The 16,552-nt window shown below is 49.9% G+C and overlaps 1 protein-coding gene across 1 annotated transcript in view; it reads left to right on the top strand.

Annotated features, from left to right (window-relative positions):
• The first annotated feature begins 5,812 nt into the window (after window positions 1-5,812).
• Window positions 5,813-16,552, top strand: part of ITPKB (inositol-trisphosphate 3-kinase B) — a 67,640-nt gene continuing 56,900 nt past the window's right edge. Inside the window, exons 1-2 of the mRNA XM_069009286.1 lie at window positions 5,813-6,335; window positions 7,727-8,810. Of these exons, the coding sequence (XP_068865387.1) occupies window positions 7,890-8,810 (921 nt within the window). The 5' untranslated portion in view covers window positions 5,813-6,335; window positions 7,727-7,889. The remainder of the gene's footprint in view (window positions 6,336-7,726; window positions 8,811-16,552) is intronic.

Below are 16,552 nucleotides of genomic sequence, written 5' to 3'. Positions count from 1 at the left end.
TTTCATAACTATTGCTTTAGATATTTAAAATTATGAAGAATCGACCTAGACCTGCTGGTTTATTTAATTGTGCTGCACTCTTTCAAAGTTCAGCTTTTTTTCCTTTCACAGGCATAGGAACAAAGATAAACATCTGTCCATCATAGCAGTATTATGGTAAATCCTTAAAATATACCACGAGCAAAACTAGATTCCTAGAGAAAACCAAAATGCTCTATTTTAAATTAAATGGCTACAGCTCAGTATGAGCCTTGAAATTATTAATCATGTCTTCTTCAGTGCCCTCTCTCTCCCAGTTTTTCAAAACACAGATATCACTCATTGCAGAGTGGAAACTTGGACAGCATTTCTTGTGATTCCATGCTCATCTCATCCCTAAAAGGTGCAGTAGAATCTCACAGCCCCTTCATATACTACTGATTCCAAAAAAGTCTATGTGACACACACTGCTTACTTGGAAAACAGCTTGTCTTTTTCCTGCTGTGATCAGAGCTATCTCAAATAAATGCAAAGCTGCTCAGTTATGGCTGTGTGTTCACAGTCTAGCGGAGTAACTATGGCCCATGAATAGGAAAAACTTCTTCAGATAACGAAGCAGTACTGGAGTTCTAATTGTTTTATCTACTCAGCCACAGACCTGGGTACAACTTTCAGTGGTCTCAAGCCCCAGTGGGGAAGGATTTCCCTTTATGGTTTTAGTTTTACTGAACCTCAGTAAAACTCGACAATACTTACTTGATGTGCTCCTACTGCCTGTAGTTTGGTCTGTGCAAAAAAAAGGAAACATTTATGCTGAATCATGGGTTAGTCCCCAAACAAGCACATATGTTTATACTCCTATTATCTGCAAATAGCAGCTGTGAGCCAAAGTGCCCATGTAAAGCCCTGCTGCAGCACAGAGGACCACAGCTGTGACACACACCACCTGCAAAGCAGGGCTCTTCCCTGGCATCCAGAAAAAACAGGAAGGGTGGCATTGAAACAGCTGGCTATACCCACACATAAAACCAGGCTTTCACATCAGACCTTCACATCTTCACCCTGGAGAGTTTACTAGCTGAGGGAAAGGTACCGTAGCCATATATGCATTGCAACAAGAGGAAATGTCATATCCTGTGCTTGTTCAAGAGTTCCTAAACATTCTTGCCCGTAGTGTGTGTATATAACTCCTTGTTAGAGTAATGCACTATGCATAATATTTTCCATACATACATCTTAGCCTCTTGAGCTCTGTAACAGTTCTCCAAAGTCCTTCTGCAAATCCTGAAGCCTGTGAGGCAAACTGACATTCTTAGCTCAGCGCTAAAGCTCTGCATATGTGTGCTGGGCATGGATGCGTGGGATGTATATATCCCTTCCTTCAAGGCTCCCAGGTGTGTGACCTTCAGGCAGGTCAGACACAAAGTCCCCAGGAGACATAGGATGTCTCAATCCATCCTGCCTGTTCTGCAGGTGGGCAATCGCCTCATTGCTCAGGCCCCACAGCGCAGGAGGGGCAGAGCCCGGAACGGATCACCGAGATCTTTGGCTGCCTTTCCTGGCTGTGCCAAGCTGTAGGTCTTGGTGCAGCACAGGGCGAGGTGCAGCCAGGAATGCATGGAGGAGGCTCCCAGGGAACAAAACTGGTTCCTTTGTGCTCTGGGTGGCTGTACAAGCTCAGGCAGATGTAGGTGCAGTACACAGGCTGCCCTAAATCACAGTGACTTGCTACAGGTGTCTTTGCAGAGCCCTGTGTTCTTGTTGCCTGAACAGGAGCTGGCACAGAGAATATTAACCAGTCACTGCTTAATTCTGCCCTTATATATGTTCCTGTGGGATAGCGGGAAACTAGAAAATGACTGGGTAACCCAGCTCAGAGGTCACTGAGAGATGGGAAAACCAGCTTCTTTCTGACCTGTTTTACCACTGAAGAAAGGCAAAAGGGCTGAAGCAAGATAAGCAACCAGAGGCCTTTTCTCAGGCCTCTGTTTCCCCTGCCAGCCCAGACAGGGCAGATGTGTGCCATGCCTGTGACAGCCACCTGCCTGAACAGAGACAATTCTCAGCACATAATTCAGTGTTGTATTTTCGCCTTTGTCTTCTGTGGCTCTTTTTCTTGTAAAATATTAGCCAGATTTATTTTCTGTCATGCTGGCATGGACACAAAATCAATATGTTGACTGTAGAATTAGTCTGTATTTATCCATTTATTTCTGTATTTTACATAAGTCTAAGATTCAACTCACTGGTGAGGAAATGCTGTCAGATACTGACTTCCACTGCAAGGATGCTGACGGTCCTTCTGATGCTGGATGGGATGAACAGTGACAGTTTAGACAACTCATCTTTGAAACACAGGGAAGGCTGTCTTGCCCAACCAGTCCAAAACTTGACAGAGAGTAATAATTTAAAAAATGAATCTTATAATAAAGGAAGAATGGTTGAGGATTGTAGTTGCTTTTTGATTACGTTGTTGCGATTTTTGTTTTGTTTTTACAAAACAAAAATGGATTGATGTTAAGTAGATGGTGGTCCGTTCTGTCCTGGTCTAGCTTTATAATGCAGCCTACACCATATTAATTATGGGTCTTCAAGGATTCAAGTGATTACAATGACCAGTATCTACCATGCAAGTGTTCTCCCCTCTCCACAGAAGGAGGTATTTCTGCAGTACAGGATCTTGTTTCAGTAGGTGTTTTGAATTTGGGTTTTTTTTGCCTGTTACTGTGGTTTGGATTGGGGAAGAGGTTCTTCTTCAATTCAGTACGTGTGGACCAGGATCTCAACTCCACAGGAAGAGGGTGTATAAAATAGCAAAGGACTGTTCTACCTATGCTTGAGAGGGTCACCAGCACTGTACTGGTCTGCCAGGGTTCCCTGGGCCTTGGAGAGCTGTGCGTGGGAGCAGGCTCGGACAACACTCAAAGCAAAACGTTAGCTAAAGGCTGAAAGGAGTAAAACAGCCTTGGCTGTATTGTTCACTTTTGCTGTCCAGCAATTGCTTCCTGTGCAGCTGATCTCCACTCCTGCCCAAACAACCCTCTCATCTGGCTCCACTGGGGCATAGGGGCTCCTGCTCCCACTGGTAGCCAAACCTCCGGTTCCTCCCACTGGATCCCACACGGCAGGGCTGTCCCATTGCTCCTACAAAAAGCCACCTCCCCGCGGTGAGCAGCAGCCCCGGGCCCGAGGGCACAGCAGCTGTAGCCCAGCTGAGCCACCCATGCTGCTCATGGGGCACAGCGAGCACATTCGGGACAACTATTTTTACATGAAATATGATAATTAACGTATCTGCCTTCACAGAGGTGCTGGGAGGCCACTGACTTTGACAGCTGTGGTATTTCTTTCCCTAGATGTCTCTAGCCAGTGCGTCAGTGGAAGATGCTACACAGTTATGACAGCTCCATGCCCTTCTCTAAGTGTCTGTCCTCACTTTATTTCAGACTAAATACATTCTGCAGTGGGTATATGCCCTTCCTAAGTGGAAGATCCTGTTCATTTTAATGGCTCCACTCCCCTGAATAAGGACAAGACAAAAGTTGGCTGGATCAGCTGTTTGCCCTAACCCAGCCTGTTTCAGTATCCTCAAGCACTGTAATGATTTTCTTTGGAAGCTGGAAGTATAAATTCAAATGAAGAACACAGCTTAAGGAGAAGCAAGATCTTTTAACACCCAACACTGGAGTTTTAGTTGAAGAATATACACTGAGATTGCAAGAGAGTCAGAGTGGAACGATCTTTTTGTTCTCTTTGTCCAGCACCTAAGGCAACATTGCCAAAGCCACAGAGAAGGCTCTGCAGCAACATCAAGTAACTACAGCAGTGCTAGTGCCCAGAGTCTGTGTCTGTGAAAGCAACTTTTCTCTTTTCTTGCTTCCATCCTTGTCCCTGAATTGGACTAGCAACCTGTATCATTTGTGTTTTCCATTTAGGCTAACCTCAAACACTTGGTTTCCACTTGATTGGAAACAAGTGTGCTGAAAGCTGTCTGCTCTTTCTTCACTACACAATGTGGACTGCTGCCTGGCTCCGGTCTGGAAACAATTATTTCCCTCATGTACCTACTGGTTCTGAACAGTCAAAGACTTATCCCTAGACTTTCTTTTCCTCTTTGCACTTTTATTCGCTGCTTCCTTTATAAAGAAAAGCTTATCATTATATGTAATGCCCAAAAAGCAGTTTTAGCTCTGTTACTTGACAAAATTGCTGCCACGTTTTAAGGCCAGGTTTCCCTTAGGGAGTTTTGTATCTGTAAATGTGCCACAACAAATTCGCCACGCCTTTGTCCTGTTCTGATAGGATGAATTTTTGATGGTGCTTGAATTTGTGGGACTTTTAGAAAGGGTGGGACTTCAGGTACACATTGTGGTTACAGTGGTGTAAATATTCTTCAATAACCCCAAAGAATGTTCAAAACATCCACACACAGATGTGCAGTAATGCTTCCAAGAATTTGCAGATGCTACCAGCATAGCATAGTGCAGCTGTTTAAAAAAAAGAACATACCTGTTTATCTGCCTGTATTCCTGGATTTATTCTTTCTTTCAAATGTTCCTACTTTTTGACGTGTGTATGCAGACACGAGGGAATGTGAGCAACAGATGACCAGAATCTGCAGGTATTTGCACACGAGGGTAAGCTTATGCCATGAATAGTGCCATTATACTCATCAGGGTCACTTTTCTCAGAGAGATTGATCTCATACTTTATTTCACGAAGACTAGTTCCCAACTAAGCGCAGACTGTGAGGAAACGAATTGGAGTGGAAAGAGTCTATAAATTTCTTTTCCTGCACTGAATTCAAAATAGCGTTTCTCTTACTGGAAAAACAAATATAAGCTCATTTTGGGTGTCTCTGTCTGCCTGCCTGTGGGACTGGCAGTCCACACCTTCTGCCAATTCGGAGACCTCTCTGCCCCCGTTTATGCTCTAGAGGTTATGTCTTAATTACAGAAAATCTGATCTGCTGTGACATCAATTTCCCTCTCTCGGGGAAATTCCTAGCTGTGAAATCCTAGCAGTGACAAATTGTTGTTCTTTTTTCTTTTTCTTTTTTTTCCCCCCCTTTGGCCAGTCCAAACCAACCCCAAAACTGCCATCTGGGTTTGACCTTGACTACTGCTTTGAGAGTGAATCGGAGAGCCTGCTCTCCTAAAGTGCTGACGTACAGACAACTATTTCCAATGAGTTATCTTGATACAGAACTCAGGCTGTATCACAGCCAAAAGCCTGCTTCTCCTGCCAAGCAGGACCCAAGCCTGGGGGCTGCAGGAGCTGAGGAAGTGCTGTGTCCCTCCATGAGTCAAAAAGGATGGACAGTATCCTGAGGGAGTTAGCTGCAGCCCTGCCTAAACCTGGGGCAACACCACAGCAAGTCAATGTGCCAACAACTCTCTCCACAGAGAGATGTGGGGGTCATCTTACCTCCCTTGGGATGTGCTCGCGAAACGTGACAGGGAGGGCTTGGCGCCAGCCTTGGGCTTGTGTGAATGACCAACATGCTGAGAAGCAGCAGGACTGAGCCGTGGTGCCTGGGGAAGGGGGATGCCGGGGGAAATGGCTGGGTTAGTCGGTGCCTTCGAGCCGGGTGCCTGGGGAGGTGGGTGGCCTTTAGCTCCGCGTTCCTGGCGCTGCCGGCACCACCCTGTGCCTTGACCGCTGTGCCCCGGGAGGCACAGAGCGGCCAGCAGCGCAGGGAGGCCGGGATGCGGAGGCGAGGCGGGGGATGCCCCCCCGCGCGGGCGGTGCCGGGGCTGACCCGCGGCTCCGCCGGGCCCCGCATCGCACGCCGCGGCCGCGGGTGGAAAATGCTTCGTGTGTCTTGAACCCACAGCCCAGCCGCCACAGCACGGCGGCGGTGGATTTTTTTTTTTTTTCTTAGTTAACAATGGAAACTTTTTTTTTTCAGTATTTCCCTCCAGCCTGAGCCGAGCGAGAAGAGAAAAAAAAAAAAAAACTTGTTCCGCTGAGTTCAACCCCAGACAGGCTCACAACTTCCTTCCTGCTCTCCTACCCCCTCCCTCTGCTCTCCTCCTCCTCCTCGCCGCTCCTCTCCCTCGCCTCCTCCTCCTCCTCCTGCTCTCTCCGCCTTTCCAGCCACACCGGGAGCGGGCGCCGGGGCCGCGGCGCGGAGCTGCGCGGAGCCGCCCGGAGCGCGGAGCCTTGGCCGGCGAGGCGCGGAGGGGCAGAGCCCGGCGTGGCCGCCCCCCCGCGGGGCGAGGAGAGGCGCTCGGAGCCGCGGAGGGAGCGGGACTCCCGGCAGCCCCGGGCGATGGTTTCGGCAGCGCCCCGCGGCCGCCGGCGGGCGCTGCCGGGCGGCGCGCACTGAGCGCGGGCGTGGATCCCGACCCCAGGTAAGCGGCGGTGCCGGGGGGGGTCGCGGCCGCCCCTCCGCCGGGGGATCCCCGGCAGCCGTGCCGGGGGCGGTGCGGGGGCCAGCCGGGCCCCGCGGGGAGGAAGGGGCGAGCTCGGGGCGGGCAGAGGGGCAGGGTGCTGCCCCGGGGCCGAGCGGGCTGTCCTGCACCCAAAGTCTGGCCGAGCACCTTGTGCCGGTGCTCGCCTTCGTACCCGAGCCTGAGTGCTGGGAGCGTTGCTGTGCCGGGGATCCCTGCAAAGAGTGGCTGCCCGCGCTGCCTGGGCTCTGCTGAGCCTCGCACTGCCTCCAAGCAGTGCCTGGAGGGATGGGAAGCCCTTTGGTCACACCGTCAGTTGGGACTGCGCTTAGACCTGGGGGCATTTACCTGCCGGGAGCCTCACAGGAGGACGAACAGATACCACTGATAGCATCACACACAAGTGCTTCCAGAGGCATGTACACCCATAGCCAGAGTTAGCGCACTGTGTGTAAACAAGTCTGTACTCCCATGTGGGCAGTGTGTTTGTGCAGATCTCAGGGGTTCCCATGCCCCAGCACGGGATGGGGACTGCAACTCCAGTGGCACACGGCGCAAACAGACATGACAGAAGGCACACTGAAGTGCACAGGGTCACAGAGAGCCACCTGTGAAAGCAGAGTCTCTCTCACGCGCGTACACAGCCACACACTGGCCAGAGCAAACAGCACTGCACATCTCTGCATGTAGGGTCCGGGCTGTGACTTGGGGGCAGTTGCAGCGTTCAGTGTCCCAGACGACAGATGTGCACAGGGGAGGCACATTTAGCCAGGGCATTCATGAAGATGTGCAAAGCCGTGTTGTTGCACACGGTAAGTTAGGGGACTAACTTAAGACGTGGCCCTATACTGTACAAAACTGTGCAAGCAGGGAGTCTTCCTGTGTATCATACAACAGAAATCCATTCCTGAGACTTGGTCTTGCTATAGGTGACAGACTTGAAGGTGACAAATTTGAGTTGTTTGGAGTTTTTATCTTCCTTTAGAAAATGTCAGGGTTTGGGGTGGACGTTTGCAAGCTGCCAACTTTCAGTTCACACCAGTTATTCTGCTGCGGGAATAGCTGCTGGCTGTGTGTCCTCTCGGACAGTGCTGCTGCAGCTGTTTCGACAGGCAAGCTGGAGAGGGGGCAGGGAAGGCAGGGAAGAGGGGAAACAGCCCCAAACCTGGCTTCCCCTTCACTCAGGTCGTTCTGATGACCTGGGTGGCCCGTGTCCCCAGGGGTGGCACACTGGGGATGCACGCAGGTGGGAGGGGCACACGGGAAGGGAAGAGTCTGGCACGCTGTGTGCCCAGCTGGATGGTGAGCTAAGGGAGGGCACAGAACTACTCTCACTGCTTCTCTCTCCTCAGCTGTCCCGTTTTATGGAGCTGCGGGCCAGGGCCAGCCCAGCTCCCCTTTTTCCTGCTGGCGATGCTGCTGGTCCCGTCGTGGAGAGACCCTGGGCAGCCCCGCAGAGCCTGAGTGCCGAGGCGGCAGTGGTGACGGCCCCCCTGTGCTCCCCGGCTGACTACTATGGCCGTGTACTGCTATGCGCTCAATAGCTTGGTGATGATGAATAGCAACAGCGAGGTGACAAGCGGCAGGAGCAAGACGCCGCCTCCTCCCGGACAAGTGCTGCCCAGGGGTCCGGAGACACCCGGCAGCTGCCGCTCGCTCCCTGTCTTCAGCCCGGCCCCGGTGCCGCCAGGCTCCCCGCGCTGTGGCCCCACTTTCCTCTTCCCACCACTTGAGGAGCCCCTGCGGCAGCCGGGTAGTCCCGGGGGGCGGCGGGGCAGCCGAGGCGAAGAGGGACAGCCAGGACCCCCCATGGCACGTCAGCTTCAACGGGAGCTGCACAATGTGCAGGTGAACCAGAAAGTGGGGCTCTTCGAGGCACACATCCAGGCACACAGCTCTGCTGCCCAGCCACCCCGGAGCCCCCGGCTAGCCCGGCCTCATCCAGCCAGCCCCACGGCTCCAGTGGTGGCACTTGGAACTGGACCCCGGCCGCGAGCCCACGGGGAGAGCAAGGCCCCTGATGCTGGTGGGGTGCAGGTTTGTCTGAGCACTGCAGAGCCCTCCAGGAGGCCGGCAGTGATGGTGGTCCCAGCTGCAGGGCAGGCAGAGAGCAGCAGCCCCCTGGAGCAGTCAGGGCCTGCACCACGGCAAGAGGAGGTGGTAGTGGCCCCCACAGGACTTAAGGGCCAGCACCCAGCCATTGGCGGAAGCATCCCTGCCGTCATCGTCACGGACCTGGGGGGCCCGGAGGAGGAGGCGGGCGCCGTGCCCCCTGGCAGCCTGCCCGTCCGGAAGCTCTCATCATCCTCAGCATCTTCCACTGGCTTCTCCTCGTCCTGGGAGGAGTCCGAGGAGGACATCTCCAGTGACCCCGAGCGCACCCTGGACCAGACCCCGGCCTTCCTGCAGACCCTGGACCAGCAGAAGCCCCGAGTGGTAAGTCTTGCACCAGCCCTGGTGAGCTGGGGTGAGGGGTGGGAGCATCCCCGCTCCAAGGCACAGCTGCAGCAGGAGGGCAGAGGTTTGATGCAGCAGAGTTCTGCAGAGAAACTTTACATTTGCTCAGTGGTGCTTGCTGTCCCTCACATGAAAAGCTTTCGGACTTGGGAGAGGGGTTCCTAGTCGGAAAATCCTCACACAAGAGAGTAGTGGTACCTGTTTCATTGTGCACAGTCCTTGCAGAGCTTCCCTGGTGCTGCAAAGCTGCCTGCCAGCATGCTTAAAATACATCCATGGACTGCAGCCTTCTGCTGACATGTGGTTATGAGCTTCAGTTTTATCTCAGCACAGCTTCCCTGGGTGCTGGAGGTTTCCCATGGTTTACATGAGCCTGAGGGAGAATTTATTTCCTCCCTGCAGTTGAAACTGTGTGGGCCAACTGTCTGTTCAGGTTTACACCGATGCCCATCACCACAGCGTCTCTGTGTCTCTCACACAGAAGCAAAATTCTCTAGAATTTCTGGTAATTCCCCTTTTGAATAAAACTTCTTGCTTGTGGGGTGTCTTATATTTTAGGTAAGTGTATTTTTATTAGGTATTTATATTAAGTTCATTTATTTCAGGATTTTTGTTGTGGAGCTGGTTGTGAGGCTTCAGGCGAGAGAAAGCATCAGTGTTGTGTTACCCTTAGAGAAGAAAGGTCTCCTCAGAGAGGAGAGCTCTGAGGCGTTCTCCAAAGGCATGGGATAGTCATGGGATTTGTTGTGTCACTAGAGTTCATTCCATGTCTGAGTGCATCCCACAGAGCGTGCTTTGCTCTGAGCTGTCACACCAGTTATCCAGAGGGCTTGGAACCACTTTTACCCAGTGCAGGGCACCCATCACAAGGTTTTCCAACCAACACATGGTCTCTCCTATCATCCAGCTCTGAGACATTACATTGATTTGAGCCTAGCACTGGAGCCTCCCACTGACAAACCCTGAAACATGCAGGACAACCCAGTGGCTCCTTAGTTTAAATAAAGGCCCATCAACTTTCAGTGATGTGTTTCACTGTGTTTAACTTCCTGTAGACACATGGTAGTGAAACTCTTGCTAAACTCAATGACATGAGGAAAACTAGTTCAGGGAAACATCTAAGTGAAGGCATCAAACTTGGAAGAACTGAGACTGTGATTTGTAAAACACTCAGCAGGCTGAAATAAGTATCTTTTCTTTTGTACTCCTTTTGTCCTATTCCAAGAATCCAGGCTCAGTTCTGCTCAGGATGGAGCAGCAGCTGAGTAAAAGCAGTTAATGAAGTTACTAGTCTGTAGTTCATCGTGTTTGCAGACAGTTTTGTGTTTTGGGGCTCTCAACTGATGAATCAGCTTGTTCCCTTTGGGAGCTGCTACAATCCCTCTGCTGATTAAATTCTGCTGATTTTATGTGCATGAGCTGTAGTAATCTCTGCTCCATTCTCTGCGCTAATGACTGTTCCTAGTGCCAGATCCCACTGATTTGCTGCTGAAAACAGTTCATTGATGGGCAAAAGCATGCCTGATGCTCCTGTGGAAAGCTTCCTGGAGCCTCAAGCTGACTCTGCACAACCTCCCGTGGCCTCCAGTGAGCTCAGCCAGGCTGGTGGCTCGGCAGTGAACAGGCAAGGCTCATTTGTAGTGCTAAAAGGTCTGGATGAGAGAGAGCTCAGATCAGGTCTAAGATCAGAGCAGCTGCTGGGCTCCATGGGACTGCTCAGGCTAAAGGAGAGGACGATCTGGTCCAAAATGTGTCAGGCAGCCTGTGGAGGTGCACTTGATTTTGTGTTTCAGTGCTGGGGTCTCAGCAGGAGCAGCAAGGCTAATTTGCAATGATACTTTCCACTGGGCTCCACAGGTCCCATGCAGGGCTGATCACTGACTTTGGCAGGTTATAGTCAACTTCTCAGCAGGACCATGTGCAAATGCCCAGTAATTCAAAACTGATTCATATAAATAACACCCAACTTTGTGTACTGGCTGGCAATATCTTGTAAATCCGTAACGACCGCAGAAGGCAGCTACTGAAGGAGTGTCAGGTTGCACACTCATTTGTTTTCATGAACTCAGTATTTCCTTTTAACAATGCACACGGTCTGGAAATGAGTTGTGTAATGAGGGAGAGTGTGTGAGAAGCTCTCTCCACAACTCATGCTTTTAGTCAAATCTTGGGAGACCTTGGCCGAGAGAAACCAACAAGGTGCCTCTGGGTTGAGTAGATCAACCCGGGGCTGGCAGAGAGCCCTGCCCGTCTGTGCTGGGTGCTGCTGGCGCAGGAAGGGCGCTTGTACCTGGAGCAGAGGTAATGACGAGCGGCAGGGAAGCAGCTCTTGCTGCAGATACAGCCTGTGCAGCACATCTCACATAGCATGTTTACAGATTTGATAAACAGCAGGCCTGCTCCTGCCCTTCCTTTTTGGAGGCCGTCTGGCTTAGCAAATCTGTTAGGGATGTCCGGCTGTCTATTGTAGTTCCTCCTGACATACCAGAGAAACAGGCAGATCCCTCCAGCTGGCATGGACTCGTCCTCCATTTGTACTGCAGGTAGGAAACTTTGTTTGTGTTCAGGCCTGAAAATTGGCCAGTAAGAAAATGATGTTGCCAAGTGAAAAGGAGGGAGGTATTGTGGCCGCATTTTTGGACACCGTGACCTGGAGCAGCTCTGTGACTGAAACGGGCTCTGCCTCTGTTTATTGACACAGTTTGCTCAGTGCTTTCCCTGTCCCTGGAGTGCTCTGGTGATCACTGGGCTGCACAGCACCGGGGAACAGTGACACTGCCATGGTGGCAGATTTGTGAAGTGCAGTGACAGTAAGAGCAACGTGACGTTTTGCTGTTGTCTCATTGCAAATCCACTTAAGGCCTGAGTAAACTTCCACGTAAGGGCTTTTGCAGCTGTGGCTTTCCCCGGGCTGTGGGCTGCTGCCAGAGAAACCCCACGCTTGTTTATTGATGCTTGCAAGGTCTCAGAGACACTCGAACGATTACACTTCTTGGGCTGTGTGGGAGGGACGGGCTGTCCAGGCAGCATGTTGGGATGGGGACACTGTGGTTTGGAAATGCCGCAGGGGAGTACTCTCTGCACACCCCCTGTGACCAACACGGGCAGTTTGGGGAAGGAACTGATGCCTCTGCTCACCAACCACCTGAGGCAGGAGGATGCAGTGACTGTCGGAAGGCACCTGCCTCCATCACTGTCTCATGCTGAGGGGGAGAATTTCTCCCTTCCTGGCTGATCATACAGGTTGGGTGTGTAGGGGAGCGAGGTGCTCCTTTGTTCCAGGTTCTGAGTGGCACAGGTAGCCTGAAATGGCAGCCCAGCCTCCTGAGGAGATTTCACACCTAAAATAAGATACATTCTAGCTGGGACTCCTGCTGACTTCTTGACTGGAAAATCAGCAGTGTGAGTTTTGCTGTTTTGATGAGAGACTCTGTTGACTCTTCTCAAGGGAGAGCTGATAACCAGGGTGTACTCCAGCAGGAGTCTTGTCCCGCTCTTGGAAGCTGGCTGTGCCCCTTAAGCAAAAGATACTCCAAAGCTGGTCATTAGTGGGTCCTTGTCAGTGACCTAAATTCCCTAGTTTGTCAACTCCTCGGCAACTAGAGACAAAGCAACAGACAAGTGGGGGGAAAGGCAGAAATTGTGCAAGCAAGCATGTACTATAGAAAAATGACATGTCAGGGGGGAAAAGAACTCCTTCCTGGAAAAACAGTGCAAGACACTGCAGTGTTCCTCTCCCTGGCTTTCCCACAGCCTCTGTGGAAACATGAGGATGTACAGCAGAATAGTAATCAAGGGACTTGGTACACTGTGAAACTTCTGCTCCTTTCAGCAGGCCGGGTAGATTTCTCAGAATTAAGAGACTTCCATTAACCTGTGTGAAATGGCAAGAACTTTTGGAAAAAGCCAATGGCAGTGGTGATGACAGGCATTCTTTTAATTGATTTATTTGTTTGACTCACAAATGGCTGTTAGTGCAGTCCTGAAAGGAGCCAAGTTTAGATAGGGTTAGTGTCAGCCAAGGGCCTCTGGGACCTTTGCTTATTTCTCTTTGAGATGTTCCAAGGCATAAGCTGACAACAGGAGTCCTGATTTGTTCCTATAAAAATCAATCAAATTAAATATGCTTTCATTCCCTTTCCAAGCTGTTGCTGTGATCAGGAAGTCTCCTTGTAACAAAAACCACGACCACATGGCTATGGTGATACATGCAATATATCTGTGAATATATATCTTTATGCCAACTGTGTTTATGTGTTTTACTGCTTACTCCCACTGTGTTTGTCTTAAAAGCTCCTAAGCTTGTGAGCTTGTGAGTGGTATCTCTGATTTAGTATCAATATAATGTCTGGTGTATTAGGGCCCTGCTGGCTTACTCAGAAGAGCGACTGTTCTTTTAGTAATGCACATCATTGACCAGGGAAGGTGCTTAGCACATATGGTAAGCTGCCAAAGGATGGAGTTCCCCCGCTGTGGGAAGACTAGGGGGGAGAGGGGAATGAGGTGGACACCTCTGTGTTTCCCCTTTCAGAACACCAGGCTCAGCAGACCTGACAGCACGGCATGTTCTACCTGCTGGGATGAGATGAGGACACGCTGGTGCTCGGCGGACTGGGCAGAGCTTCAGGCTCTTTGTGGATGGAGGCTGTGCACTCCAGGGGCTTCACAAAGCATCACTCCCTATTCCATAGCTTATCCTCTACCTACTCACGTGACCTTCTCAGGGAATAAGCAGCTTTTTTATGGGCCCCCGCCCACGGAGGCTAAGTGAAGATGCTGCCATGATCGAATGAGAGACACATGGTGCTACTTCAAGTCTGTCTTCATCAGCACTTTTAAGCTCATTGGGAAGGGTTTCTTCTCTGTGCACATTCTCCATGATTGACAGGGCAGGAATTGCATGGCACATAGCAGATCCTTTTCATAGAGGGCCTTACTTGCTAATACAGCTGCTGTCTCTTGCATATTTTGTTTCTCAAAAAAATTTCACACTGAAAGCATCCATAAAAGTGGAAAAATAAAACCACCATATTTCTGAGGTGCAGGAAGAACAAACATTAGGCCTATCATTTTTAGGGTCCCCAGCTCTGGAAAGAGACAGATTTCCACCTGTTCTGGTGGGAATTGCAGGATGTCAGGAGCTTGCCCGTTTGGATCCTTCGGGTGGAAAGCTGAATGTCCGCAGAGTGAATTTCACGGATCAGTGGAAACTTCAGAGTTTCGTCTTCACCTTTTTAGAGGCTTGCAATGACAAAACCCAAACTGTAGTCAGCACGTGTCTCATGTTTTCCATGTTGTTTCTATAATGTGTTAGGACAGATTTGCATGTGAAGAAAATATTAGTGCAGCACTGAGCTCTCACGTGCCATGCGATGGCTAAAAGCCACTGCTGAGCTAACGTTTTCTTTACATGTAATTCTGTTCTAGCTCACTACAGAAGTAATGGCATCTATGTATGACATTAAATGTCGCTTCAGCTAAGATTAGTCTTCTGTAATGGTTAGAAGATGATAATGTTTATACTGGTAGGTAAATTCGTGCAGTAAATTTGACCTGCTTTCTTCCAATGAAGCCCAGCCAAGCTTTCTAAGATATGTTAATATTTAACAGACAGTCAAAACTAAATGTTAACATTTTCAAATCACTGAGTAACTTTGCAGCCTAATCCCTGTTCTTAAATATGACTTTTTGGGGAATGCGGGCTTCCAGACTTGATGGGTCACTTGAAATGGCCCTTTTATGGCATTCATCTTGCTTAGCCTTGCTGGGTGTCTCCTCAGGCATCCCAGGGTTCTCCTAAGGTATCTCTCTTCTCTGTAACTAATGGAATCTTGACAACTAGCTCAAGAGTGTGCTTTAAGACAGAGGAATCTGTTTCTAAAGTACTCACGAATGTTTTCTATAAAATTTATTGGAATTTCATTCTTACTCCTACACATAAAAACCCAGGTCATGCATAGCCTGCACAAAGGCTTCAAGTAGTTCAGGAAGCTGATCCAGTCTGAGGTCTACCAGCCCCAAAAGCAAGTGCCTGTGATCTGGTGTTTAAATCAGTGTTTAGGCAGCAAAATTTGGCATGCTTTGTAACAGGGTGATCATGCAGCAGTGCCTTTCAGCATGGGTATGTTCAGGGTCTCCAGCTGCAAGTTGCAGTCCGGGTGTGCACACTGTAAATGTGATCGGAATTGGTGGAAACCTTTGGAAAACGCAGACTGCAACTCCTTCTTTCCCAGGCACAGTGGGAGTTCACCCCAAAGCTGCTGTCATGGCTGTGTGCCTGTGGAGATCCTCATTGCCTCAGTCAGCCATGCGTTGTGTTTACAGAGTGGTTTCTGACCTTAATTTCTTAGAGATGGGCAATATTGGAGTCGGGAGCTGCTGCAGGCTGCTAAGACCCATGTTAGACTTCTCCCTCTCTCAGTATTTATTTCAGTCTTTTCATACATTTCAGCCATGAAATGAAAGAAGTGACTTTTTTTTTATAGTAAAGAAAGGTCTTTTCATTAATGACATGGGAAAAGGGACAGCCAGTAGAAGGAATTCAATTCTTCTTTCAGATACAAGATTTGTTTCTGGGCAAAACACAAGGATTGCTTTTGGAAGGAGAACTAGGGGGTAAAACAACAAGTGCTTAGCACTTACAACTACTTGTAAGCAATACAGTGTATTATCTGATCAGTGCTACACAACAGGAACTTCATTAGCATTCTGCACTGTTGTGGTTTTAAGTAATAGTAAGGCATCCCTCATCTCTGTGAAAGACATAGATGTGCTCTGAAGGGACATGCCAACAGACATTTTAATGAGTCTGATTCAAAGGACAGAATCAGATTGTTTCTTCACATTTGCTTCACACACTTGATTTGCAGAGAGGTTGGCACCTGGGGTTGCTGTGGCGTGGACCTCGCTGAATTGATGTGAGTTTTGCCCAGGGTTTCATCCTTGATTTTAAGTCTTGTACTTGGGATCTTGGACAATAGCGTTCCTGTGCTATGCAAAGCAGAGGGAGGTCTCATGGGGCCTGCAGTCTTTACTGTCACAGAACTCCCTTCAGCCGGAATGAGGACCAATATATCAACACCAGGAGTAACCAGCACAACATTTTGGTCGAATGGCTATGGCAAGGAGATGGCACAACTCTTTCCTCCCACCCATCAGCGTTTGCAGAAGGGGCTGTTTAGCAAGGGCTGAGCAATGGCAGCACCTACCTTCAGCATCAGCTCCTTCTCCTCCCCCTTCGCTTCCTGTCCCTTTGCCCTTGCTTGGGCAATTCATCTGCAGCAAGATAGAATCAAAGAACCCTCTTCCTTTGCTAAACAATTGGCTCCTTTTGTTAGGGTCAGATAAAACGCTGATAAAAGCTGTTGTAGCTCCGCTGAAGCCAGCAGGAGCATGCTGCAGGTTTGGTCCTTGATCGTTTTTCGCCTTGCTCGCTCCTGCATGTATCCAGTTACATCTTGTGGCAAATCCAACCTTAAGCTGAATAAATGAACCAGAGATGCAGTCCCTGTGGGGGGTTTGCCCGTTCATAGGTACGGTGCCTCAGAGCCTTTGGGGACAGGAGGTTTATAAATGGAAAGAGCTGCGGGGAGGCTTTTTGGAAACTGTGTTTTAGGGTTGGGTGTTTTTCTCTCTTTTCTTGCTAAACAATCTCTGATCCCTGCCACTCGGGGGAAGGGTAGGAGCCAAGGCTGGCCTTCAGCTCACCACTGAGCCTTGTT

The sequence above is a fragment of the Aphelocoma coerulescens genome, chromosome 3 (assembly GCF_041296385.1).
Source record: "Aphelocoma coerulescens isolate FSJ_1873_10779 chromosome 3, UR_Acoe_1.0, whole genome shotgun sequence".
Classification (NCBI taxonomy): Eukaryota; Metazoa; Chordata; class Aves; order Passeriformes; family Corvidae; genus Aphelocoma; species Aphelocoma coerulescens.
Note: the sequence above shows the minus strand (reverse complement) of the source record. Positions and strands in the feature narration are given on the sequence as shown.